At 39.2% G+C, this 27,000-nt stretch overlaps 1 protein-coding gene across 5 annotated transcripts in view; it reads right to left on the bottom strand.

The window, feature by feature from the left end:
* The window catches only part of KCNT2 (potassium sodium-activated channel subfamily T member 2), a 286,784-nt gene that overhangs the window by 111,633 nt on the left and 148,151 nt on the right, over positions 1-27,000 (bottom strand). For all 5 annotated transcript variants that reach the window (XM_084637878.1, XM_084637876.1, XM_084637877.1 and 2 more), the window contains exons 12-14: positions 21,958-22,094; positions 10,034-10,097; positions 983-1,091 (exon numbers count right to left, since the gene is read on the bottom strand). In XM_084637878.1, the coding sequence (XP_084494004.1) occupies positions 983-1,091; positions 10,034-10,097; positions 21,958-22,094 (310 nt within the window). The remainder of the gene's footprint in view (positions 1-982; positions 1,092-10,033; positions 10,098-21,957; positions 22,095-27,000) is intronic.

Genomic DNA, 27,000 nt, shown 5'->3' on the forward strand with positions numbered 1-27,000 from the left:
TACCACTTCAATTTTTCACCTAGATAGGCTTCCATTTACATGGTGGAATCTGGAGGATCTTGTCAATCCTCTCTCCCTTCATTTTTAAATAAATATGAATTTATGAGCTCCCACGTCTCATCTACAATGTTTCTGGCCAAAGAAGCTCCAACAGGACTCTCTTCCGGGGCCATTAATGGCATTTCTCAGTTTGCCCAAAGAGACTTTTTTAGAAATGTGAGGTTCAACATCATCTGAAAGATAAGATGTTCTATCAGTACAGAACACTAAATTATGCCACATTAGGTTTTGTTCTCACTGTCAATTTTGATAGAATTTTTCCATTTTCTGAATGGAAAATTCAAAATGAATTTTTTTTAGAATCATTTCAGAAGAAAACAAATTCCTTCATTTCAACATTTTGAAACAATTTAATTTCAGCATATTATTTTCAAAGTAAATGAAATTACACTTCTATTTAGAAAAATCCCATGGGAATATCCAATTGTTTTGCAGTCTAAAAACTTTCTGGGAAACTTTTTTCCAACCAGCCCTTTTTATAAGTACATCTCTAGAAGGTGTTATAAATGTTTAGGAGCCATGGCTCTAGGGAATCTTACAATAGACTAACCATTTATTAAAAACATCTTTTAATCATTTATTACTTTTTTATGAAATATTTATGAATAGAGCCTTAATAAAGTGTAACCAATATTCTTCTGTTATGTTTCTGAGCCTGAGGCTTTGTTTCACGTGTTTTCTTGACACATGGAGAGCGTATAGACCAACGCTCCTAACAGCTTCAGTGTTACCAGTCCAGTATGTGACATTGAGCCCAGGGCTACATCTCCATACATGGCAGCGAGGGGTATATTTCTGTTTGGGATGACTTTGGGTAGGAGCAAGGTGTACAATGTTGTACAATGTTTACAGACAAAACAACCTTCCAGAGAATACGGACAGACTTTTTTTTTAAAAAAAATCACTGAAATTTGAAGCTTACCTGCAAACTTGATGTGGAATTTATTTTCGGGTTTTAATATTTGAACATATAACGGACATTTTGGAGCAAAGTCTTTAACTGCCCAGGCTCTTAAAATGGTTTGATGATCCTAGAATAAAATAGGAAATACAATGTGATGACAATGGAATTCAAGTAATCCTTTTGTTAAATCAAACGTAAAAATGCCCTCCTAGCTGCTGACCAATCTGATGACTACGTTTCAGAAAGGTCACTTTAAAATCATAACACACTAGCTGATTGTATACATTTATATATTTTGTAGTTCTATACTGTATGGGGTCATGTACACTGCCAGGTTGCCATTTAGATTTGTACGAAATCTAATCTATGTAATCATTTATATGGCCCCCATAATTGTAGCATCTGGAAAAAAGCCATTAATGGAGATGACAGCACAGGAAAAATAAATAGATCACTATAAACATGGATTTTTTAAAAAAAAGTCCACATTTATGCTAAATGCTAATGGTCCTTTATAATATAAGTAAAAGTCCATGCTCATCTGTTTCCTTATACAGAGCTGAGCCTCTGCCTGTGGACTGAAGTTTTGAAGGGCATGGGAGAGGACATGCTGTCTCCATTCCAAGTTCCCCCTCCCCCCTTAACTAAGCCCTATAGAAGCTATTCTATGTTGCTTGTGCAGAGTGGGAAGGGAAGCAGGAAGCAGTCTTACTCCACCATATTCTCCTTCCTCTTGCACCTGCAAAGCAAGATAGTCTGCGGTCACTTACACAATTTCTCCCTTGCAACCACAAATTGTTGACTAGCTACTTGTACTTGAGTAATATTGTTCTTTGTTGTTTTATATCTGTGACCTTCACTTTTCTTACTCCATCATATTTAGCTCAAAGGAGAAGTCTATACAAATAAATGCCATTGTAAGGAACATGATGATACTAATGATTAAAAAAAGTTATTTAATATGAAGCCCTAAATTTTAAATACATCCAGAGATCCTAGTAGCACTTGATGGTAAGTTTGCATTTTTGATTTAACCTGGAAATATGTAGATTATTCTTTTCACAGCACACTCAAGCTTAATGTTGCTTCTTACAATTTAGGAAAATATTTCCAAAGGTAAAAATCCCCAATTACCCAGGAAATAATGACATTCTATTTCTTATTGGGGGGTCTGTTTCCAGTAATCTCTGAAAAATTTTCAAATTTAACTCATTTTTATCAAAGATGCACGTATTGAAACACAGTTTCCTGTCAGTTCCACATCACAGAAAGCTAAGAAATGTGTGTGTGTGTGGAAGAAGAGGGTTGGGGTTATGGTTTGGTTTGTGTGAAACAACCCTGTTTTAGCAACACAGTTAAGTTAAATGATTTTCACATGCTAACTGAATGATCAAGCATATCATAATACTCCTGTTTGTGAAATCATAGCATTTTATTGAGTCCCAGCATTTGAATGAGATTAAAAGATATGGAGTTAACCCTTTAAATCCCAAGGTTTTTGAGCCACAACAGACCTAATTTGTCACGTTTTTGAGAAACTATATAAATGTGCAGATATAATGGTAGAGTTTAATTATAGACCAATACCAGTATATTTCCAAGACATCTATTGTATTTTCCATACTTTAAGAATGAGGTGCTTTCAGCAAGAACTCTTTCATTATTAAACATCATGAAATAAGTATATAGATTAATATATTCAATTTCATGAAATATTGTTAAATTCAATTTAGCCTTAGAGGAACATATCAATTTTCATTTATTTCAGAAAAAATAATAACTGAGAGCAGAGAACAGGAACCAATTCTGTGGCCATGCCTAGTCAAGAGAGAATGAAAAGAATGATTCATTACGTTTGCAACGTCATCAGTAAGATAAGCTTCCAGACTAGATCATAAGGGAAAATCTCTGCCTGAAATAGTGTGTAATTGATATCTTCAGACCACTCCACTATAATGTCAATTGAGGCCGTACCACATATTCTTTCTGTGAAGTACTAGAATGACATAACAGATATTTTCAGGGAGGTAAAGCAGATTTGTTCAAAAATTGTGTTTGTGTTGCGTTAACTCTCAGTAAGATGTAAGGAAGACTGAGCTTCAAGAAACTGCATGTGGAATTCCCTTTAAATGTCTAGCTTTAATGTGGTCACGGAAGTTCCACCTCAGCACTATGCACTAAGCACTATGCTGTAAGCATTCCTTTTAGTTTGCAAAGACATCTAGCAGGCTCAGTTAATTCCTTTACCTATAGTAGGTGACTTTCCATGCCATCTGCGTTCTTACTGTTTTGTCTCATTAATGAAATGATGCTCTAACCCACTGCCATGGTCACAGAAGGCCCTGAAAACAGCAAAATAGATGCTTGGACATGAAAATACTATTTCATACCCCAGCATGTGTGAGAGGTTTGGAGGTAGAGATTGGCCAGGGCTGGAAAATTCATGTAGCTGCAGATCCCCTACCTAATAATTGTAGAGGGATAGAACAACAGTTGCAAGGGATAATGCAGCCTTCAGTCATTGCCTCTTTGATAGGAGGATTTCTTTTTCCACACCTCTTGCACGGCAATATACACACAGCTTGTTTACTTAGGTTGTGTGTAGGGATGAGGCTTTGCCTAAATGAATTTTAAACTGCTACTGATACAGTAGACGCAAATTATTTTCCTTGCCCATGTTTAATATAATTAAATAAATGATGTAGATTAGATTTATTACAGATAGTATTCCAGTTCTAATGCGTCAGTGTTACTCTCATGAGTTAGGTAAAATTTCCCATGATAGATGGAAAGTATACCAGCCAATGTTAACTTTTGTTATACGCAGTAATCATATATATATTTCTTCCAAAGATTATTCCAAATATTTTCTTTGCATTTTTTTTTATTTCCTTTGTTTTAATATTATTTCCTCCCAGTAGCTTAAAGCTGTCAGGAGCTATAGTGAGCGGAGTATTTTTGTAGAGAACAAGAATTTTTTTTATTAAAGACAGACATTTTAAATAAAAACCACATTGTCCTAAATGTAAAACACTGATAGATTATTCATATAAAGAAAAGAGGCAAACCTTTAGAAATTAAAATCCATTTCAATTTTAACCTTTGCAGAACATATGTTGCCACACTTGTTATACCACTACATGCTGTAGCTCCTTTTTTAATATTCTCTTTGTGATCCTGACAGTACAGAGGTTCACCTTGAAAAATATTTATAAACTTTACTTGTGCAATACATTCAAGTATTCATTACAAGATCACCTCTGTGCAAATGCATTATTCACTCAACCTGCTCTCATGGCACTCACTGTCACATTGCTCTTGTTACCCACATGATTTGTGTCATTCAAATTGTTACCAGTGTGGGGAAACATCCAAATGCAACTTGGGCAGAGTCTAAAGCGGGCTAAGCTGGAGTAACATATGCCCCAAGAATGTTTACATCCCAAGAAGCCTGCTTTAACTAACACATCTTTAAACCTTCTTGTTATTGCCTTTTAAACCTTCCTGTTACTGCATTTGCTGCACATCTATTTTTTAATAAATGAGTGACACCTACTAATACACAGTATATCAAAGTCAGAAGTGTTGTGTAAGGAGATACTGGCTGGGTAGTGGGTGTAAATCTAAGGTGGTTTAACATACCTGCTGAGGGAGTTAAAAGAAGGTGTAAATTACACCAACCTGGACTCCTGCAATCTCATCTGTGAACTTCTAAATGCTTTGTACAGCCACATAGTTTTGTACTAATACTTGACTGTAAAGAGATTTGTACAATTTAAAAAATAAATAATAAAAAGCTCAATTTTTACAGTAGTTCAGAACAAAATTGTTTAGAATAAAGTTTGTTTTTATATGTCATCTTTCATAGTCATGGTATCTAATATAATGAGTTAAGTGTTCATATAATAATTCAGTGACTGTAGGAAACCTGAAGAGTCCATTCAGTGATTACCACAGAGGGGTCTGCACAAGAAGCTGCTGCCACAGGGAAAAGAGTTAGACTCCAAAAGGTGCTCTTCGCCATGTCACTTCTTGGCCTAAACAAATAGCATCCCTTACCAGACAACAGATAAGATGGCTAATAGGGGGTGTGGAAAGTTGACAAATGCCTGCCCGCACTACAGGAAGCTCCCACTTCTGATAGGAAATAAGGAAAGTGGCTAGTGGCCCCATTGAAGTCACCTGTTGTCTTGCTGCTGTCCTGCTAAACTCTAGTGATAGTCCATGGATCAGGCCCAACATAAATCCTGAGTCTGCAATCCATGGACCTATTGAAGTGGCAGGCAATGGCAGCCTCTTGCCAGCCAACAGCAGTCATAACAAATGAGCAGAATCACTGACTAGTCAGAGCCAACAGGAGCTTTGGGTTGAGGGGAGAGGAACCACTTTGTTCTGAGTTTTGATGTGTATTTTGGCAGGCTCAGTTAATTCCTTTACCTATAGTAGGTGACTTTCCATGCCATCTGCGTTCTTACTGTTTTGTCTCATTAATGAAATGATGCTCTAACCCACTGCCATGGTCACAGAAGGCCCTGAAAACAGCAAAATAGATGCTTGGACATGAAAATACTATTTCATACATAAGGGACACTTAAGTTTTGTAGCGATACCCAGTTTGATTGTGCGCTTAAAATATTTGCATGCCCTTGAATGGATCTTTGACTATTGTGCAGTGGAAATTAGAGGCATAAAAAAGTAGCTAAGCAATGGCACTTCTACCAGTCCAGCACCCCACTCAAGTGTTGCAGTTTAAAATCAGCTTTGGATATAAGATGTCAGGGTGCACTCTGAAACCAAACCCTTTTGGCTCATAGCAAGCTATAACCATCGTAGCCATTCTTAAACATTGAACTTCATGGTGATGCAACAGGGAACTGGCTTTGGTAAATTGAAGCTTTCTCAAATTCAACCATAAAATATATCCTTTTTTGAGCTTTAAATTCCATTCTGATAGCTGATACTCAGCTGCCTAATTTCTGTTCTCATATCCCCTTCTGCATGATTTATCCCTCACCCTCCCTCTTGTCCATCCTCCAACCAATGTTGGTCTGGTTTCCATAAAGGTAAGAAGGGCAAAAAAGTGTGCCTGGAGGGATTAGGAGTGGAAAAACTAAACCTTAGTGTTTTTGAGGAGAAAAGGGAGATAGACTTTACGGGCCATGCCCTTCATATAGACATTTACACCCATGCAAAACTGCTGCCAAATCAGAATGGTGGTGACAATTTGCACAGTCACAAACATCTACAAAAGTTGCAGGTCAGTATAGAATCAGGCCCACAGTCTACGATGGAAGAAAAATGTTGCCCTCAATAAGTGAGCATTGGTCAAGAAAACTCTTTCTGATGGAGCGGGAAGAATAAAGGCAAGACTCCTGTTGGGAGAGAGTCATAGCTACTGAGTAGGACAGCCCAGATTAAGGGCAGGAATTGAACTCAAGAGCAGGGCAATTCTACTGAAGAACTATCTGAGTGTAGGACTAAGCAATACACATAGTGAGTACTCTACCACCAAAATGGGGAAGCGTTGGTATAAGCAGTGCCGCCACGACAAGGCCCTTCCCCTTAGGCACTGGTTATAGGGAAAAAAAGTCTTTATAGTAATATGTAAAAAATTCAAGGTAACAGGACAGGAGAGCATAATTGATGCCCCTTTGTCAGTGCTCAGTGTGAAGGGAGACACTACAATGGCCATTAGCCACAGTGTTAACAGTGGCCCAGCCCACATTCCAACAAGGCATTCAGATCATAGATAGCAAAAGGTAGCAGGAACATTTCTTCAATAGTATTTGTATTTTTGAATGCTGGCTGCTCTGAATATATTTGTAAATCAGTGTTGTCAGCTATCTCTTCTGGAAGTTTCAGAGTAACAGCCGTGTTAGTCTGTATTCGCAAAAAGAAAAGGAGTACTTGTGGCACCTTAGAGACTAACCAATTTATTTGAGCATGAGCTTTCGTGAGCTCACGAAAGCTCATGCTCAAATAAATTGGTTAGTCTCTAAGGTGCCACAAGTACTCCTTTTCTCTTCTGGAAGTGGCATAGCTAGTGCTGTAAGCACAAAATGGAGACTGTAGTAGGGCAGCCCTGACACTAACTTGTTCTGGGGCCTTCAGCATGTTGCTTTACTTCATTGTCTCCTCGTCCGAAACAATTAAGAATAACTTTTCTTACCTACGTCAAATAACATTTGTGAGGCTGGATTAGTTGAACTCAGCCTCACAAGTTACCAGTTGCACTGATGTTTCCCAGGGCACAGTGTCCCCGGTGGCAGAAAGTCTGCTTGGAGGGGTTCCAACACTCCAACATGCCTCTGCAGCCCCAAAGTGGCCAATGCTGGCTGGGATGGATGAAGGACTAGATGCCCAGTAGATGTGTTGATTCAGCATGTTCCCCTAAACAGCCTCCTTTGGAGTTCTGAATATCCTTTAAAGCTGTCCTTTCCTGGTAGAAACTTTGAGGAAGATAACACCAAAACTGCTTTTCCTTCATCAAGGTGAATCTCTCCTGAGTGTAGCTGCCCCTACCATTGCAGAAAGGTGCAAGTTGCAATCTCCTGCACAAGCAGTGGTGAATCAAACCCTCTATTTGCAGAGTTATTATTCTGGATCAGGTGGTTAAATAATTTAGGTTGTTTTGGTTACTAGTATGTTTTGGATTGCTATCAGTAGAGGGAACCATTAACAATTCAACAAGTATGAATTTACCCGAGTACTTGTAGTAACGATAGCCTCTTCCTGTACTTAGAACAGGAGATGCCACAATACCTCAGTCACTGCAGCATGGCAAATTCTGAGAGCCTGCTCTCCTTGAAGCATGCTATTTAATTGTCCTTCCAGTACCTTTTGCTGCAGTATTCTCAGGATTTTGTAACTTATTATCAAGGCCCTTTTTGGAGGTAGGTATCAAATGTTAGATGATGATATCAGTTTTGGGAATGTCTTGGTAGGCGCCTAGGTCCAGATGCTCACATTATCACTGATGTCAATTCAGTCATGCCCATTTACACCAGCTGAGAGTCTGGCTCTTTCATTTGCTTTGAATTAACATAACTTTTGTGGCATATTCAAACACCGTCTAAGGTGTCTTAATACAAATGAACAATTGGCCCACTAAAATCTGCAGCTAAGGGAGCATATATTCCACTCCAGGGGATCATCTTTTCTTCTTCTGACCTACAGCTTTATTGGTTCCGTTGTCCTGCCTTCTCTGGTGCTGCTGCTCTGTCCCTGATAACACTGCCTGAAAAGAGGCATGTTTAAGGTGGGGAGTAACTGGGATTGGAAGGCTGAGATAATGGTTATGATGATTGGATTATAGACTTATTTATTTATTAAATATACTGTATAGCTTTATGCAGAACCTTCACATTTTCTGTGTTAAACATGAAGGATGGAAAATTAAGCACCACTTTTTATTGCCTAGAATGAGATCAGTAGCCTGAGAAGTAGATTATACAATATTACAGTCTGGGTCAAGTCCAGCTAAAATTCTTAGATTTTACATCTCTAGGCACGTTTCTTTGTTTATACATGTCTATATAAAAAGGATTTAAAAAAAAAAGGTGGGGAAGATATAAGTTTAATTGAAATTACTGAAAATTATAACCATGTGCACTAGCAAATTACAAAAACTGTCTTGATTTCCTCTGGTAATATGTAAGATTCCTAATTTAACTCCACAAATGCTTAAACCTAAGGAAACCATCCTCTGCAGCCTGAGACCCTTTTGAGCAAAAATGACTAACTGTATTGTAATTTGAGATGGAGGTGTGTGTGTGGCGGGAAGCCTGTGACCCTCTTGAGCAAAGACTGCTAACTGTATTGTACTTTGGGATGGAGGTGTGGGGGAAGTAAGTAAGATGTGATCATAAAACTTACTTCTATTAGAGGAGTTTTCCAGTGGGTCTTTCAAAGCAACAGGGCAGAACGCTACTCCAGTGCACTCTAGCTCTTATGGAAATGTTTTTAATTTTATCAAAAGATTTGTGCGAATCTGGATCTGTTTAAATTATCAGTGGTCTCCCTTTATGGATGTGTACTTCCCATTATTAACAGTTGTTACCAGACAAATAATAATGAATGATTTATTCAAAGAATCCAGCCTCTCTTATTTGTGAATTGACCACTTTTTGTCAAATTCAATAGTTATTAAAAATTAATCACATAATTTCTATACATAATTCTTAGTCTGTAGCTGTTTGGAAGCAGTTCACAGTGGGCACCTGATTTTTGAGTGGAAGCATAAGTAACACCATATGTCTGTTTCCTAACTGGATTAATATAACTCTTAGAATTGTGTTTCTAGCCCAAACATTGCAAATAGTCCCATTGACTTCAATAAGATGTTCTGCATGACTAGAAGCTACTCCTGTGAATATTTACTGATTTTTTTGCCTATATAATTATAAAGAATCAGTATATTTCATATTTTTGTACTTTATATTACCCCTCTGACACAAAATAAAAAAAATCACAACAATATATTTTGCACTGCATGAAAAATGAGTTTTATGTTTACATACCAAGATTTTAAATCTCTCTAATTTTCTTGTATAAATCTGACCTTACCTCTTGTTTGTACAACTTTTCTTACTAAGGAAGCAGTAATTTACAAAAAAATTGTACGTGAGATGTACTATTAAATTCTGTGTTATAAACAAGTGCAATCCTGTCTCCATTGAAATCTATTGCAATTGACTTTAAAGTGGCCAGGATTTCACCATTTATGTCTAAGATGTATGTGTAAATTGGACAGTTATAACATTTATCCCTAGTTTTCTTAGACTCTAATCTCTTTGGGGCAGGGGATTCTTTTTGTTTCATGTTTGTGCAACACCTATTACAACGAGGTCCTGCTCCCTAACTGGAGCTCCAGTCTGCTATGATAATACAAATAGTAGTTTACAAAGAATAAGGTCCTACGAGAATAAGCGCGCCCCTCATCCCCCTGTTCCCCGCATCTTTCTGTCAGATCCAGAAGGGTGGACGCCTACTTCTGCACAGAGCTCATAATAGTAATAACAGTGTGAACAGCATACACGTGATTTTTAGAAGAATTTCTAAAGAACTTACCGCTGCTGGCCTGTCCACTTCGCACCGGCTACTCAGAATGAAACAGGCCTCAGCATCATCCATCCTAAAAGCAAATGGAGAAAGCAAAAAACTATCAAATGTTATATATTTCTATTTAAGCCACCATGTCATCTGTGACAGCAATCCAAGTGTGCACAATTCTTACAGCATAAATTCTTGCTATGAACTTGTATTTCTAACAGTTAATGATAGCTTTATGCCTAGAAGTATATTGAACCAAAGTTTTAAGTCAGCTATTTTCATGTATTTTCTGAATGTCAGCTGTTTCTGAGTTTCGCCACATAGTCGTTCTCAGTAACTATGGCTCTGGTCTTGTGGTACACCTTTTACTAATACCAAGAGGAGTTGTGCCTCAGCAAAAGCTGAAGTATTCGGCCTAAACTCAGTACTTTGTAAAATGCCTTGGGGTATCATGAGTACAAAAGGTGATATGTGGAACCAATGTATTCACTCTAAGAGTACAATAATTCATGTCCCTTTAACCAACCTATGTGATCGGGGACTCTTTACTGAGAAGAATAGACAGGCCTGTAACCACAGCTGATCCAGAGAATAGAAGGGTATGCTGTTTTCCAGGTGCTAAGATACAGGATGTAGATCTGAGGTTGAAAAGGATCCTAAAGGGAGCGGGAAAGAATCCTCTAATTATCCTTCATGTGGGAACAAATGATACAGCTAGATTCTCGCTGGAAAGTATTAAGGGAGACTATGCTAGGCTGGGGAAGATGCTTAAGAAAATTGAGGCTCAGGTGATCTTCAGTGGGATTCTGCCTGTTCCTAGAGAAGGGCAACAAAGGTGTGACAAGATTATGACTATCAACAGATGGCTTAGGCAGTGGTGCTATAAGGAGGGCTTTGGGATGTATGGCCACTGGGAGGCATTCATGAGCAGACGACAGTTCTCTCGGGATGGACTTCATCTGAGTAGGGAAGGAAACAGACTTCTAAGATGGAGGCTGGCACAACTGATTAAGAGAGCTTTAAACTAGGAATTTGGGGGAGATGGTTGGGAGATGTTCAGATAATCTCCACGCCGGATTTTAGCATTGAGAGGGAAGAAAACGAAGTAAGAAAGGATACAGCCGTGGGTAGGAGAATGGATATAAGGAGGAAGGGCAATGTGCGTACCAGTCTAATAGGTTATACTGGCTGTAGAATGACCATCCCTAATCGGGTACAGAATGTGAGCGAGGCCAAACAGCAAAAATTAAGATGTTTGTACACCAGTGCGAGGAGCCTAGGTAACAAAATGGAGGAACTAGAGCTAGTGGTGCAGGAAGTGAAACCAGATATTACAGGGATAACAGACACATGGCGGAATAGTCGTCATGACAGGACTACGGGTATTGAAGGGTATGTGCTGTTTAGGAGAGACAGAAATAAAGGTAAAGGTGGTGGAGTAGCATTGTATATCAATGATGAGGTAGAATGTAAAGAAATGAGAAGCGATGAAATGGATAAGACAGAGTCCGTCTGGGCAAAATTACACTAGGGAAGAAAACTACTAGAGCCTCCCCTGGGATAGTGCTTGGGGTGTGCTATAGACCGCTGGGATCTAATTTGGACATGGATAGAGCCCTCTAATGTTTTTAATGAAGTAAATACTAATGGAAACTGCATGATTTGTTAGTCTCTAAGGTGCCACAAGTCCTCCTTTTCTTTTTGCGGATACAGACTAACATGGCTACTACTCGGAAACCTGCGTAATCATGGGAGACTTTAACTTCCCAGATATAGACTGGAGGACTAGTGCTAGTAATAATAATAGGGCTCAGATTTTCCTAGATGTGACAGCTGATGGATTCCTTCATCAAGTAGTTGCTGAACCGACTAGAGGGGATGCCATTTTAGATTTGGTTTTGGTGAGTAGTGAGGACCTCATAGAAGAAATGGTTGTAGGGGACAATCTTGGCTCAAGTGATCATGAGCTAATTCAGTTCAAACTGAACGGAAGGATTAACAAAAATAAATCTGCAACTAGGGTTTTTGATTTCAAAAGGGCTGACTTTCAAAAATTAAGGAAATTAGTTAGGGAAGTGAATTGGACTGAAGAAGTTATGGATCTAAAGGCAGAGGAGGCCTGGGATTACTTTAAGTCAAAGCTGCAGAAGCTATTGGAAGCCTGCATCCCAAGAAAGGGGAAAAAACTCATAGGCAGGAGTTGTAGACCAAGCTGGATGAGCAAGCATCTCAGAGAGGTGATTAAGAAAAATCAGAAAGCATACAGGGAGTGGAAGATGGGAGGGATCAGCGAGGAAAGCTACCTTATTAAGGTCAGAACATGTAGGGATAAAGTGAGAGAGGCTAAAAGCCAAGTAGAGTTGGACCTTGCAAAGGGAATTAAAACCAATAGTGAAAGGTTCTATAGCCATATAAATAAGAAGAAAACAAAGAAAGAAGTCAAGGATAATCTAGGCATAGCCCAGTATCTAAACAAATACTTTGCCTCAGTCTTTAATAAGGCTAATGAGGATCTTAGGGATAATGGTAGCATGACAAATGGAAATGAGGATATGGAGGTAGATATTACCATGTCTCAGGTAGAGGCGAAACTCGAACAGCTTAATGGGACTAAATCGGGTGGCCCAGATAATCTTCATCCAAGAATATTAAAGGAATTGGCACATGAAATTGCAAGCCCATTAGCAAGAATTTTTAATGAATCTGTAAACTCAGGGGTTGTACTGTATGACTGGAGAATTGCTAACATAGTTCCTATTTTTAAGAAAGGAAAAAAAAAGTGATCCGGGTAACTACAAGCCTGTTAGTTTGACATCTGTAGTATGCAAGGTCTTAGAAAAAAATTTGGAGGAGAAAGTAGTTAAGGACATTGAGGTCAATGGTAAATGGGACAAAATACAACATGGTTTTACAAAAGGTAGATCTGCCAAACCAACCTGATCTCCTTCCTTGAGAAAGTAACAGATTTTTTAGACAAAGGAAATGCAGTGGATCTAATTTACCTAGATTTCAGTAAGGCGTTTGATACCGTGCCACATGGGGAATTATTAGTTAAATTGGAAAAAATGGGGATCAATATGAAAATTGAAAGGTGGATAAGGAATTGGTTAACAGGGAGACTACAGCATGTCATAGTGAAAGGTGAACTGTCAGGCTGGAGGGAGGTTACCAGTGGAGTTCCCCAGGGATCAGTTTTGGGACCAGTCTTATTTAATCTTTTTATTACTGACTTAGGCACCAAAAGTGGGTGTGTGCTTTGATACAAAGGTGGGACGTATTGCCAATTTAGAGAGACCGGGATATCATACAGGAAGATTTGGATGACTTTGTAAACTGGAGTAATAGTAATAGGATGAAATTTAATAGTGAGAAGTGTAAGGTTATGCATTTAGGGATTAATAACAATAATTTTAGTTATAAGCTGGGGACACATCAATTAGAAGTAACGGAGGAGGAGAAGGACCTTGGAGTATTGGTAGATCACAGAGCCGCCAATGTGATATGGCTGTGAAAAAAGCTAATGCGGTCTTGGGATGCATCAGGGGAGGTATTTCCAGAAGAGATAAGGAGGTTTCAGTACCGTTATACAAGGCACTGGTGAGACCTCACCTGGAATGCTGTGTGCAGTTCTGGTCTCCCATGTTTAAGAAGGAGGAATTCAAAATGAAACAGGTACAGAGAAGGGCTACTAGGATGATCCGAGGAATGGAAAACCTGTCTTATGAAAGGAGACTCAAGGAGCTTGGCTTGTTTAGCCTAACCAAAAGAAGGTTGAGGGAAGATATGATTGCTCTCTATAAATATATCAGAGGGATAAATACTAGGGTGGGAGAGGAATTATTTAAGCTCAGTACCAGTGTGGACACAAGAACAATTGGATATAAACTGGTCATTGGGAAGTTTAGACTTGAAATTAGACGAAGGTTTCTAACCATCAGAGGAGTGAAGTTTTGGAATAGCCTTCCAAGGGAAGCAGTAGGGGCAAAAGACATATCTGGCTTCAAGATTAGACTATAAGTTTATGGAGGAGATGGTATGATAGGATAACATGATTTTGGCAATTAATTGACCTTTAACTATTCATGGTAAATAGGCCCAGTGGCCTGTGATGGGATGCTAGATGGGGTGGGATCTGAGTTACTACAGAAAATTCTTTCCTGGGTATCTGGCTATTGAATCTTGCCCACATGCTCAGGGTTTAGCTTATCACCATATTTGGGGTCGGGAAGGAATTTTCCTCCAGGGCAGATTGGAAGAGGCCCTGGAGGTTTTTCACCTTCCTCTGTAGCATGGGGCACGGGTCACTTGCTGGAGGATTCTCTGCTCCTTGAAGTCTTTAAACCAGGATTTGAGGACTTGAATAGCTCAGACATAGGTGAGAGGTTTTTCGCAGGAGTGGGTGGGTGGGTGAGATTCTGTGGCCTGTGTTGTCCAGGAGGTCAGACTAGATGATCATAATCGTCCCTTCTGACCTTAATATCTATATCTATGAATCTAAACACCTTCAGATACATCAGGGTACTTTTCTGTACATAACTCAATTTCCTATCTTAGGTATAATAATATGCACTGCCAGAAAATGTATGAAAAGTTCATGTTGTACTGATACTTAGTCCTTCTATAGTGCATTTCCTCCACTTATCTCATAGCACTTTAAAGAGGGGTGAAATAATATCTCCATTTTAAAGATGGGAAATCTGAGAGAGATTAAGTGATTTGCATATGGTCACACACTGAATCAATTTCAAAGATGGCCAATTGAACGCAAGTCTCATGACTTGATCCTCTATATGGTATTGAGAGGTTAGAAATTTGGAAAAATGTTCCACCTGACTGCTTTTTGAAGAAATTTCTGATTTTGAGATCAATATGACTCATATTAAAACAAAAATGTATTTTTAGTGTACAATTTGAAATCAGACTCCCCTTAAATGTACATAGACACATCTATTTTAAAACCAAAGCTAAAACATCATATATCACTGTTTAAATTTAATGAAAAAATCCATTGTAGAGTATATGACTGATACAGATTCAAACACTAAATTATAGGGCAAATTTTGCTTCATATCATGTGTATCCCCATTAATATCCATGGGCTTGACCAAGTGAAATAGAGAAGAATTTGGCATGTGTTCCATTTTAAAAATCTTACCCAGTCAAACCTTGCTGATGTTAATTATATCAATGCAAAGCAAGGTCCCAGTTCCAGAAGCACTTATTCATGTGTTTCAATTTTATTAACACAAGTAGTCTTGTCATTTTTCTGGATTTTATTATATGATATTATAGGATGCTTTCAATAGCATTACTCAAATACACAAAGTTAAATATATGCATAAGTGTTTGTTGGTCTGGTCCCAAAAGTCAGAATTTAAAATCTTGGAACATTCCTAAACATTGTCCGTTTACATATCTGTACAAGTTGGATAAACTTGTTACATTTCTGGGGATGGTAAATAGTGATTCCTCAGAAGAATAATGATGTGGGTGAGAATATATCAAATGAAGTGCATTGTATTAGAATCTTTCTGTTTCTCATTGCAATGCAGTTACATAACGGTATTTTTTTTTCTAGGGCATCTTAAAATATAATCACATTTTATATCTCATTATTGATGATGAAATGTTAAATAGGAAATACAATTAGATATACAATTAGATTAACACAATTAGATATACAATTAGATTAACACAAGATTACTGTCCATTAAAGACTGCTGCTCAATGGGCAAAATTCAGCCTCGAACCTAGAGCTAGCACAAAACCTATGCCCCACTTCAAATCCTATTTACCTACTCAAAATAGGAGTGCCAGGAGATTTAAATGTTGGCCTTGTGCTGACCCCTTGCAAATTAGCTAATTTCACCAAATGTGATAGAGGACATCTACAAATGTCATTTATATATATTTTTTTTAATTGAAACCTGGACACATTGTAGTAAAGGATTGTCTGACAAGGTGCATATATTCATCACGTCCTGTGTAGAACTAATTGAATTATTTGTTATTAACAAATAATCTGACAAATGTATGAAAATAATCTAATATCTGACTGCATTATTTGAATTAACAATTTTCAGCCTATTGACTGTTTGCAAACAATTGAGTTTGGCTATTCCTGGCATGTGATTGGTCACTTAAGTCACGTTATTGTTTCTGCTCCATACAGGGGTCAATAAAAGTTTGCAGACAGGATAATTATGAATAGCAAAGGTTGCATAAATCAAAGTATTTGCACCTCATTAATGCAGCAATTCCTCAAACATTGTGGTGAGTAAAATCACATTTCAGTGAATGTTTTTGAATTTTAAAAAAGGCAGCTGTGAAACTGAACAGCAGTGAAAACTATTGAGTGGTTTGTGAGCAGGGTTTCTATAGTATTCAAGATGTTTCACTTCTAAGGTACCTAAGTATTAGATTTCATAGGCCAGTCACACGTTGAATTTCCATGTTGAATACAGAGTTTTTTAGAATTGCAGGCAGGACTGGTGGCATTGTGTATTATTATTTTTGTCTCGTACTTTCCATTACAAGACCTCATTTTCAGTTGCTTACAACTTTGTAAAACATTAGCCATTGGGCTGAAATTTTCCATGCTGGGTGCCCACTTCCAGTGCATTCCCTTCCAGAGCCTGTAATAGAATCCAAGATTACTAAATCTCACCAGTTCTCTGCTGTCAGCAAATATCTATGAAACCCACTGGCAAAGTGTGTATCTTTCCCTCTCTAGTGCTGCTCTATATAGAGGATGACAACTTACTATTGCTATCAATTACTCCATTAGCTCAAACAGCAGAGGACTGTGGGGAGGATCTAAAGGTGCCAACCCCATTGATGAACTGTGTGTGTGTTAATATGATGGCACATGATGACATTTCTGAATCCTCAGGTGGCCTTTTTTAAAAAACCTAGGAAATTACACACACGCACACACCAATGTTAATAAAACATTTTATTAAAGTTGCAAAGTCAAGCACTCAAAAGTTAGGAGAGGACAGAATTAAAATGGCTTCAAACATAGTCTATTGAGGGCTGTTGTGCCAACCAGAATTACCATGGGTGATGGTGTCGCATGAGGCATCATGTAGTGAAGTTTCCACATCTGGCTTACTTCTTTGAATACATGAATTTATGGGGCAGCTTCATGGGCACCCCAGGTAAGGTTAGGTTTTGTACCCCTTTGTGCATTGATAGACAGTCTAAGAGCATGGTGTGCTTTGGTATTTTTGTCCATGCGAGTAACATGGTGGCAGAACATGCAATGCCATTTTCGAATATGCAAACTTAATTCCTTAATGAACCTTAGTTCATCCTCCTGTGCCTATGCATTATGGTACAGTAAAAGTACATAATCATATGCTATTTTTCCAGAGGACTCCTGCCTTCCTCAGTGCACAGGATCGACTTGCTCTGGGGATGAATCAGGGTTGTGCAGTGAAGGAGGCTGTCTATAGGATTCCTGCTTCATTGCTGAAGTTGGAAGTTGTGTACTGAATGAAAGAAGGAATTGCAAAAAAATAAAAAAGGAATGTCTCATGGTTAAGACAGTTAAATGCTGCCCTGTAGAATTGGATTTGATACCTGCCTGTGGCACAGAGTTCCCATATGATTCTGCGCAAGTCATTTTAACCAAAATTTTGGAAGGTGGTCACACTGTGTTCTTGATTTTCTGGGTGCCTAATTTGAGATCCTGGGTCTGGATTTGCAGAAGTTCTGAGCACTCAAAACTGTAACGGTGCCATGCTTGAATATTTAAAATGCTATATAATTCTAAGAACTCTGAAAAATCAGATTCTAGGCAATTCAAATTGGGCACCCACAATTAGTGACTACTTTTGACCTTAATCTCTTTCTTCCTCAGCTCCCCACTTGTACAATTAAGATACTACCAGCCCCTCACATGACATGCATTTTGTGAAGATAGATTAATGTTTGTGAAGCACTCACATAATATAGTGATGAACACCATAGAAAAGCTCATGAGGAAATAAATAATTTGGTTTTAAGGACAGGGTTTGAATTTTCAATAGATAAGACATGGGGGCACACATACAACAAAATATGGAATAATTGCTCATAATTGACCACTGTCCATTCTGTGCACTGAATGAAACAGGTGTCCTGTGGAAATAATGCTATGTAATCATGTAATTAAAGACTGTATCATCTTGAATATGCAGGAGGAGACTGGATTATGGTTGAAAAGGCAACCTTAATTTTAGAATTACCCTAACATTTGAGTTCTTGACTTTGTAACCTTAATTTCTTTTAACAGTTTTTTCTGTAATATGTATATAAATTTTGATGAGACAACCAGATTTTATTTTTATTAATAGTAACCAAACTGCCTAATATTTTATTTACTACAGAAATTTACCAAGCATCTGTTATTTTTCAGTATGTTGTTTTTCATAAAAACCACTGAAATATAGCAACCTCTTAGTTATTGGGTTATATTTCATACTAAATGTTCTATTAAGTTCCCACCATGCTGCTTCCCTTAGGACATGTTAAAAAAAATCTTTGGGCACATTCAATTACATGTTCTGCAGAAAAAAGTACAAGTCTCCAGTTGACTAACTTCAGGTTATTATAGGCTAAATGCATATGATTATGCTCAGAGAACAGCATTTTGATTCTTTTTCACCTCCTAAGATGTAGAACAAATGCTAACTAAATCCCACTAAAGAATCATAGAATCATAGAATATCAGGGTTGGAAGGGACCTCAGGAGGTCATCTAGTCCAACCCCCTGCTCAAAGCAGGACCAATCCCCAACTAAATCATCCCAGCCAGGGCTTTGTCAAGCCTGACCTTAAAAACTTCTAAGGAAGGAGATTCCACCACCTCCCTAGGTAACGCATTCCAGTGTTTCACCACCCTCCTAGTCAAAAAGTTTTTCCTAATATCCAACCTAAACCTCCCCCACTGCAACTTGAGACCATTACTCCTCGTTCTGTCATCAGCTACCACTGAGAACAGTCTAGATCTATCCTCTTTGGAACCCCCTTTCAGGTAGTTGAAAACAGCTATCAAATCCCCCCTCATTCTTCTCTTCCGCAGACTAAACAATCCCAGTTCCCTCAGCCTCTCCTCATAAGTCATGTATTCCAGTCCCCTAATCATTTTTGTTGCCCTTCGCTGGACTCTTTCCAATTTTTCCACATCCTTCTTGTAGTGTGGGGCCCAAAACTGGACACAGTACTCCAGATGAGGCCTCATCAATGTCAAATAGAGGGGAACGATCACATCTCTTGGTCTGCTAGCAATGCCCCTATATATACATCCCAAAATGCCATTGGCCTTCTTGGCAACAAGGGCACACTGTTGACTCATATCCAGCTTCTCATCCACTGTAACCCCTAGGTCCTTTTCTGCAGAACTGCTGCCGAGCCATTCGGTCCCTAGTCTGTAGCGGTGCATGGGATTCGTCCGTCCTAAGTGCAGGACTCTGCACTTGTCCTTGTTGAACCTCATCAGATTTCTTTTGGCCCAATCCTCTAATTTGTCTAGGGCCCTCTGTATCCTATCCCTACCCTCCAGCGTATCTACTTCTCCTCCCAGTTTAGTGTCATCTGCAAACTTGCTGAGGGTGCAATCCACACCATCCTCCAGATCATTAATGAAGATATTGAACAAAACCAGCCCCAGGACTGACCCTTGGGGCACTCCACTTGATACCGGCTGCCAACTAGACATGGAGCCATTAATCATGACCCATTGAGCGCAACAATCTAGCCAACTTTCTATCCACCTTATAGTCCATTCATCCAGCCCATACTTCTTTAACTTGCTGGCAAGAATACTGTGGGAGACCATGTCAAAAGCTTTGCTAAAGTCAAGGAACAACATGCCCACTGCTTTCCTCTCATCCACAGAGCCAGTTATCTTGTCATAGAAAGCAATTAGATTAGTCAGGCATGACTTGCCCTTGGTGAATCCATGCTGACTGTTCCTGATCACTTTCCTCTCGTCTAAGTGCTTAAGAATTGATTCCTTGAGGACCTACTCCATGATTTTTCTGGGGACTGAGGTGAGGCTGACTGGCCTGTAGTTCCCAGGATCCTCCTTCTTCCCTTTCTTAAAGATGGGCACTACATTAGCCTTTTTCCAGTCGTCGGGGACTTCCCACGATTGCCAATGGCTCTGCAATCACATCTGCCAACTCCTTTCTCACTCTCGGATTTCCTGGATGGGAAAAATAGGTGTACAGATCTTGCTATAGAAGCTTGTTGTAATGAAGGTGTTGAAGGAGGAGGGCATGGAGGCATAGCAGATTCATGTAAAAGGGCACACCTTCCACTTCTATCTTCCTCTGAACATACAGACTACTTGGAGACTCTCTGCTTGTAAATACCACATGTGGTTTATTTAAAATGTTCCCCTGGCACCTTGACATCATTGTGCAGCAACTTACGTATAATAGCAGCTTCTTACACCAAGGACAGGAGAGGAAAGAGATCTCTCCCTCAAAAGTTGCTCTTGGGACTTCTCTTGCCATCTCTCCCCTGTGTCACTTCTTTCCTATGACTTTTCTACTTTCCAGGCTAATGGATTTATTAGCCTTGTAGCTCTCTCCAGATCATCCTCAATCTATCAGTTAGGATCAATCATCATAGTCAGGTTTACTCCTCTGCAACTAACTGGTGATAAAGTGATCAGAGTGCTGGTTCAGCTGCTGTTGCCCAGCACTCTGTCACAACCAGGTAAAGCAAGTTTCTTACAGTGTGGGGATTGCGTTGAATGAGGTTAAAATGAGAATGGGTGCAAGATGTGAAGGGGAATATTTGCTTTTGTTTTCTTTCTTTTTACTTCAGTTGGTCCAGATACCACGCGAATTCTAAAACCACTTATCAGCTTTCCAGTATCCAGTGTTGTATCTTAAAGTATGATAGGGTATACAAACACCACAAGACAAAAAGTGGTTAAAAAGCAGATATAGGCTCAGGCAGCCCTGCCTTGCCACAACTGTAAACTATGTCAGGCTCGAGGAGGAGGCTTAAAGGGAGAAGCCCAGACCAGAGGGCTCCATCCCAAGAAGATGGACAGACTTTTCATTTTCAGCTCCCAAACAGGAGCCCAGTCAAGGGCCAAGCTGCTTTAGGTTTCCTGTCAAGATGGAGCAGTAGTACAGGTGGTTAAAGGACTCTTGAGGTATTGTGCTGCTCTTTATTTCTATTAGTTTAGCTTTATTTCCTTTGTCATGTTAGGAACTGGGATCAGGGGCTTGATCCCACAGTAGATCTCTGCTAAGAATGTAAGTCCCTTGAGGAGATGGTGGGCTGACTGAGGAAGTAGTCCAGGGAAGAAGCAAGAGTTCTGATGATATAAAACTTAACTACATGCTTCAGTGTCCCTAGGCTGAAACTCTAAGTAGGGAGAGGGACTGAATTCTCCTAAAGCCTCACAGATACCAGACACCAGGGGCTAGAAGCATTATTGGGCCTGGACCTGGGCCACTGATGCAAGGGCAAGGAACTACTGAGTTAAACTCTGTTTTTTCCCCAAAGGAGTGAGACTAAATGTGTCCTGGCTAGAAGGTCAAGCCCAAGATGAAGAGGACAGCCAGTGGACCTGGACAGCTGGTTGGCAAGACTATGGAGAGAGCACACCCAGCCACAAGTCAGTGCATCAACTGGTAAGCCATTTTGTCATGAAAAGCAATTATTTGATTTATTTCTGAATTGTTTTAATGCTGCTTTTAAAATTGAGACAGAAGAGACAAGTGACGAAAAGCTTGGTCCAGTAAAGTAGAGTTAGATTAAGAAATGGCTTAAAAAAAAAGTTAGGAACAAAGCTGAATTATGCCAAAGATTTACTCATGTTACCCTTCTAAAATGCTCAAACTTCTTTTCTAATCTGTCTCATGTTGTTTGTAAACCTTATTTCAAAGTATGGGTTGAAACAAATAAATGAAAAATATATTAGTTTTTGCCTACTTAGCTCTCAACAGGTCCTGATCTTTCAGTGCTGAGCCTTGCAGATAGATAACTCTTTGAGACCACATTGGAATTTGCAACACCCTTCTCACTTGAGCATCCATCTCAGTAGGACACAAAATAACCACATAATAGTCCTGTCAAAAATATAAAGGAGAATAGAAAAGGCACATAGATTATTTACTGTTACCTTCTGTTGTCACTGGAGTATAGGTTAATAGAGAATCTGGAGGTGAAAAAGTATCTAATAACTTTTAAAATGGTTTCTTGGATAAACTATTTCAACATTGCACATTTCAGATTCTATAATAAAACTGGAGCTTTAAAAATTGTTACAACATTTTTCATAAACAATTCAGATCCCCATCCAGTTTATAGCTGGTAAATTTATTAGGTTGGCCTTGATGGAAACAAGCAAATATTATGGATGTTTTCCCCAGATTAAGGGTCAAATTCAGTCTCCGTTTCCGATGTGGTTCTGCTGTGAGCAGGTGGTGGAATGAAGAGGAGGAATTCAGGATGTCTTTCCTTCCTCCAATGGAACTGTGCAGGAAGAGTAGTGAATTGGATCCAGCATAGTACAGATCCTCTGCTGCTTTCATAAGAGATCACTTATTGCATAAGTGTCCTTTGTAGGATACTTCCACCACTGAGATGACGGAACCTCTGGGACCTGTGGTAGGAGGATTTTGCTCCCCTTCTCCCCAGGGTATCATCTCAGCACCTGGCCTGTTACTCTAGTTACGTGCTAAAATGTGTGGCTATGTGTATTAAATATACACTGTACACACAATTATGAATTGAATGTGGGTCTCCCATATCCCAGGTGATTGCTCTAATCACTGGGCTAAAAGTTATAAGGGGGGCACCACAACCTTCTTCTGCTGCCACCAGATTTCGAATGGGACCTGATCTTTTAGGCAGCCTCTGAGTGTGCATATCACAGTCTTGCCTCTTCATATGACTTAGGCAGCTGAATGCTTATCTTCCCTGAGGTCATGGATGGCTCTGGAGCTTAAGTGGGAGATAGGCACGTAAACTGAGGCAGAAATGTACGTGCCCAGAAGCAGAAACTTAGGTGAAGAAGCAACATTTACCCTTAGGTGTCGAGTGAGTTTAGAAAGTATTGTGAATCTCAGTGGAGCCAAAACTGGGTCTTAAGTGCCTAAATCTGGATCTTCAGTGACTATGTCTGGAGCAAATGTTCCTAAGAACATTTGTGGATCTGGGCCTACATGTGAAATACATGTTTGGTTATCATCCTCTGTGTTGCTGAGGAGGATAAAAGTCTCAGAGAAGATCAACCTAAAGCAAAGGGAAATGAACCTATAGTTGGGACCCTCTTTCCAGATGACTTCATGCTATCCTCTTGTTCAGAGAATACATTTCCAGGCGAGGGGACCCCTGTTAGGAAGAGACAAGTAATATTAATATTAATTAATTGATTATTAGAAGTATAGATAGTTGTGTTTGTGATGACTGGGAGAACCACACGGTACATTGCCTGCTGGATACGAAGGTTGAAGATCTCTGCAGACAGGTACACAGACTAATGTGTGGTGCTGGGGTGGTCATGGTCCATGTAGGTACCAATAATATAGGGAAAGGTAGGAGAGAGATCCTGTAGGCCAATTTAGCCTGCTAGGTCTGAGGTTCAAGTCCAGGACCTTCATGGTGGCATTCTCTAAAAGGCCTCCAGTTCTATGCCCAGGGCCAGTTAAACAGGCAAAACTGCAAGGTCTCAATATATGGATACATGATGGTGAGTGGAGGAGGGAGTTAGGTTTATTAGGAACTGGGGAACCTTTTGGGAAAGGAGGAGCCTATACAGTAAGGATGGGCTCCACCAAAACCAAAACAGAATCAGATTGCTTGTGGGTGACATTAAAAATATCATAGAGGACTTTTTAAACTAAGGGCTGGGAGAAAGCTGACAGGTACAGAGGAGCACATGGTTTGGAGAGACATTCTTTAGGGGAGGATTTTTTTTAACAGGGATACTCTATATCCTAGTAAAAAGGAGAGGCTAGAAGTTGATAAAGTACGGGTAGGAACTGAAGAAACAGTCAAAAAAGAATCCCATTCAATTACAACACATGAAGGCAGACAACTAAATATTGACAAATTCTATAAGTATTTGTATACAAATGCTAGAAGTCTAAATACTAAGATGAGTAAACTTGAGTGGCTGGTGTTAAATGAGCATATAGATATAATAGACATAACAAAAACTTGGTGGAACAATGATAATCAGACACTGAATAGGTCACAATCATGGAGAAGTGACACTGAAAGAAATAATAGTCCTATATGGTAAAAAACAAACAGTACCATAGAATCTCTATGGATAGAAATTCTATGCTTGAATAATAGTATAGCATTAGGAATATATTATTGACCACCGGACCAGGGAGGTGACTGTTAAATGCTTAGGGAAATTAGATAACCAACAAAGGCGGAAAAAATGATGATAATAGGGGATTTTAACTATCCCCATATCAAATAGGAACATGTCACTTCATGATGGGATGCAGAGATAAAATTTCTCGACACTGTTAATGACTGCTTCTTAGAGTAGCTAGTCCTAGAACCCACAAGAGGAGAGGCAATTCTTAATTTACTCCTAAGTGTAGCACAGGATCTGGTTCAAGAGGTGAATCTAGCTGAACTTCTCAATAACAGCAACCATAATGTAATTAAAGTTAACGTCTGGGGTGCGGGGGTGGGGGGAATATACCAAAGAAACCACCACAGTAGCATTTAACTTCAAAAAGGGAAACTAAACAAATATGAGGAAGCTAATTAAACAAAAAAGGAACAGTCACAAAAGGGAAATGCCTGCAAGCTGCATGGAAAATTTTTTAAAACCACCACAATAGAGAAAACTATATGTATACACCAAATTTACCAAAAAAAAAAAAAAAAGACCAAAAAATACTGCCATGGCTAAACAATACAGTAAAAGGGATGGTTAGAGACAAAAAATAAATCGTTTAAAAATTGGAAGCCAAATCCTACTAAGGAAAATAGAAAGGAGCATTCACTCTGACAAGCCAAGTGTAAAAGTATAATTAGGCAGGCCCAAAAAAGAATTTGAAGAGCAACTAGCAAAAGACAGAAATGAACAGCGATAATTTTTGGTAGTACATCAAAAACACGAAGTTTGCCAAAAAATCAGGGGGGCCCTGGATGATTCAGGTGCGGAAGGAGCACTTAAGGAAGGCCAAGCCATTGCAGAGAAGCTAAATGAATTATTTGCATTGGTCTTCGCTGCAGAGGATGTGAGGGAGATTTCCACACCTGAGCCATTCTTTTTTGGTAACAAATCTGAGGAACTGTCCCACTCTGAGGTCTCAATATGAAGATTTGGAACAAACTGATAAATTTAACAGTAATAAATCTCCAGGACCAGATAGTATACATCCAAGAATTTTAAAAGAACTCATATATGAAATTTGTAGAACTTTTGACTGTGATATGTAACCTATCGCTTAAATCAGCCTCAGATGACTGGTGGACAACTAATGTGAAGCCATTTTTTTTAAAAAAAGGCTCCAGAGGCGATCCTGGAAATTATAGTATCAGGCAAATAGATTGAAACTATAGTCAAGAACAGAATTATCAGACACCTAGATGAACACAGTTTGTTGGAGAAGAGTCAACATGGCTTTTTTAAAGAGAAATTGTGTTTCACCTATTTATTAGAATCCTTTGAGGGGGTCAACAAGCGTGTGGTCCAGGGTGATCTAGTAGTGGATATAGTTCTCTTTAAATTTCAGAAAGCCTTTGACAAGGTCCCTCACCAAAGGCTCTTAAGCAAAGTAAGCAGTCATGGGATGAGGGAAGGTCCTCTCATGGATCAGTAACTGGTTAAAAGATAGGAAACAAAGGGTAGAAATAATGATCAGTTTTCATAATGGAGAGAAGTAAATAACAAGGTCCCTCAAGGATCTGTATGGGAATCTGTGCTGTTGAACATATGCATAAATGATCTGGAAAAAGGGATAAGCAGTGAGGTGGCTAAGTTGGTAGATGATACAAAATTACTTAAAATAGTTAAGCCCAAACCTGACAATGAAGAGTGACAAGGGGATTTCACAAAACTGGATGTGTGGGCAAGAAATTGGCAGATGAATTTCAGTGTTGATAAGTGCAAAGTAATGCACATTGGAAAACATAATGCCAACTATACATCACAATGATTTGGTCTTAGTTAGCTGTTAACACTCAAGAAAGTGATTTTGGAATCACTGTGGATAGTTCTCTGAAAACATCTTCTCAATGTGCAGCAGCAGTCAAAAAAGCTAATGTTAGGAAGCATTCAGAAAGGTATAGAAAATGACAATAAATATCATAATGCCACTAAATAAATCTGGTACACCCACACCTTGAATACTGTGTGCAGTTCTGGTTGTCCCATCTAAAAATATATATTAGAATTGAAAATGTAGCAAATGGCAACAAAAATGATTAGGGATATACAACAGTTTCTATAGAAGGAGAGATTAAAAAGCTTGGAAAGGAGATGGCTGAGGGGAGATATGATAGAGGTCTATAAAATCATGAATGGTGTGGAGAAAATGAATGTGTTGTTTGCCCCTGCACATAACACACAAAATAGGCATCACATAATGAAATTAATAGGCAGCAGTGTGGCAGGATGATGGGCAAAGGGTTGCTGATTCAGCCCTGTAAACACCAGCTCCCATTTAGGGGAATAAATTAGAGCTAGCTGGAGATAACCTGGTCCTAACTGGGGGAACAGAGACAGTTTTTGCCTAATTAGTCTGGAGCTATATAAAAGCCTCAGGGGATGGAAGAAAGGGAAAAGATAGGGAGTGGAAGCAGGGAATTAGCTCTTCCCTCCCTCCTGCAGACGGTGAAGGGGCAACTGTACACAGTGAAACAATGGTGGGAACAAGCCTGTGCACCAGTGGTTACTAACCCCAGGGTCTCAGAGTGACTTTGTGGACCTAGCAGAGGCAGGAGCCAAGGGGGACTCTGCTACACATGGGAGCTTGTCCAAGATCCCGTGCTAGAGCA

Source organism: Lepidochelys olivacea, assembly GCF_965140295.1.
Source record: "Lepidochelys olivacea isolate rLepOli2 genome assembly, chromosome: 8".
Classification (NCBI taxonomy): Eukaryota; Metazoa; Chordata; order Testudines; family Cheloniidae; genus Lepidochelys; species Lepidochelys olivacea.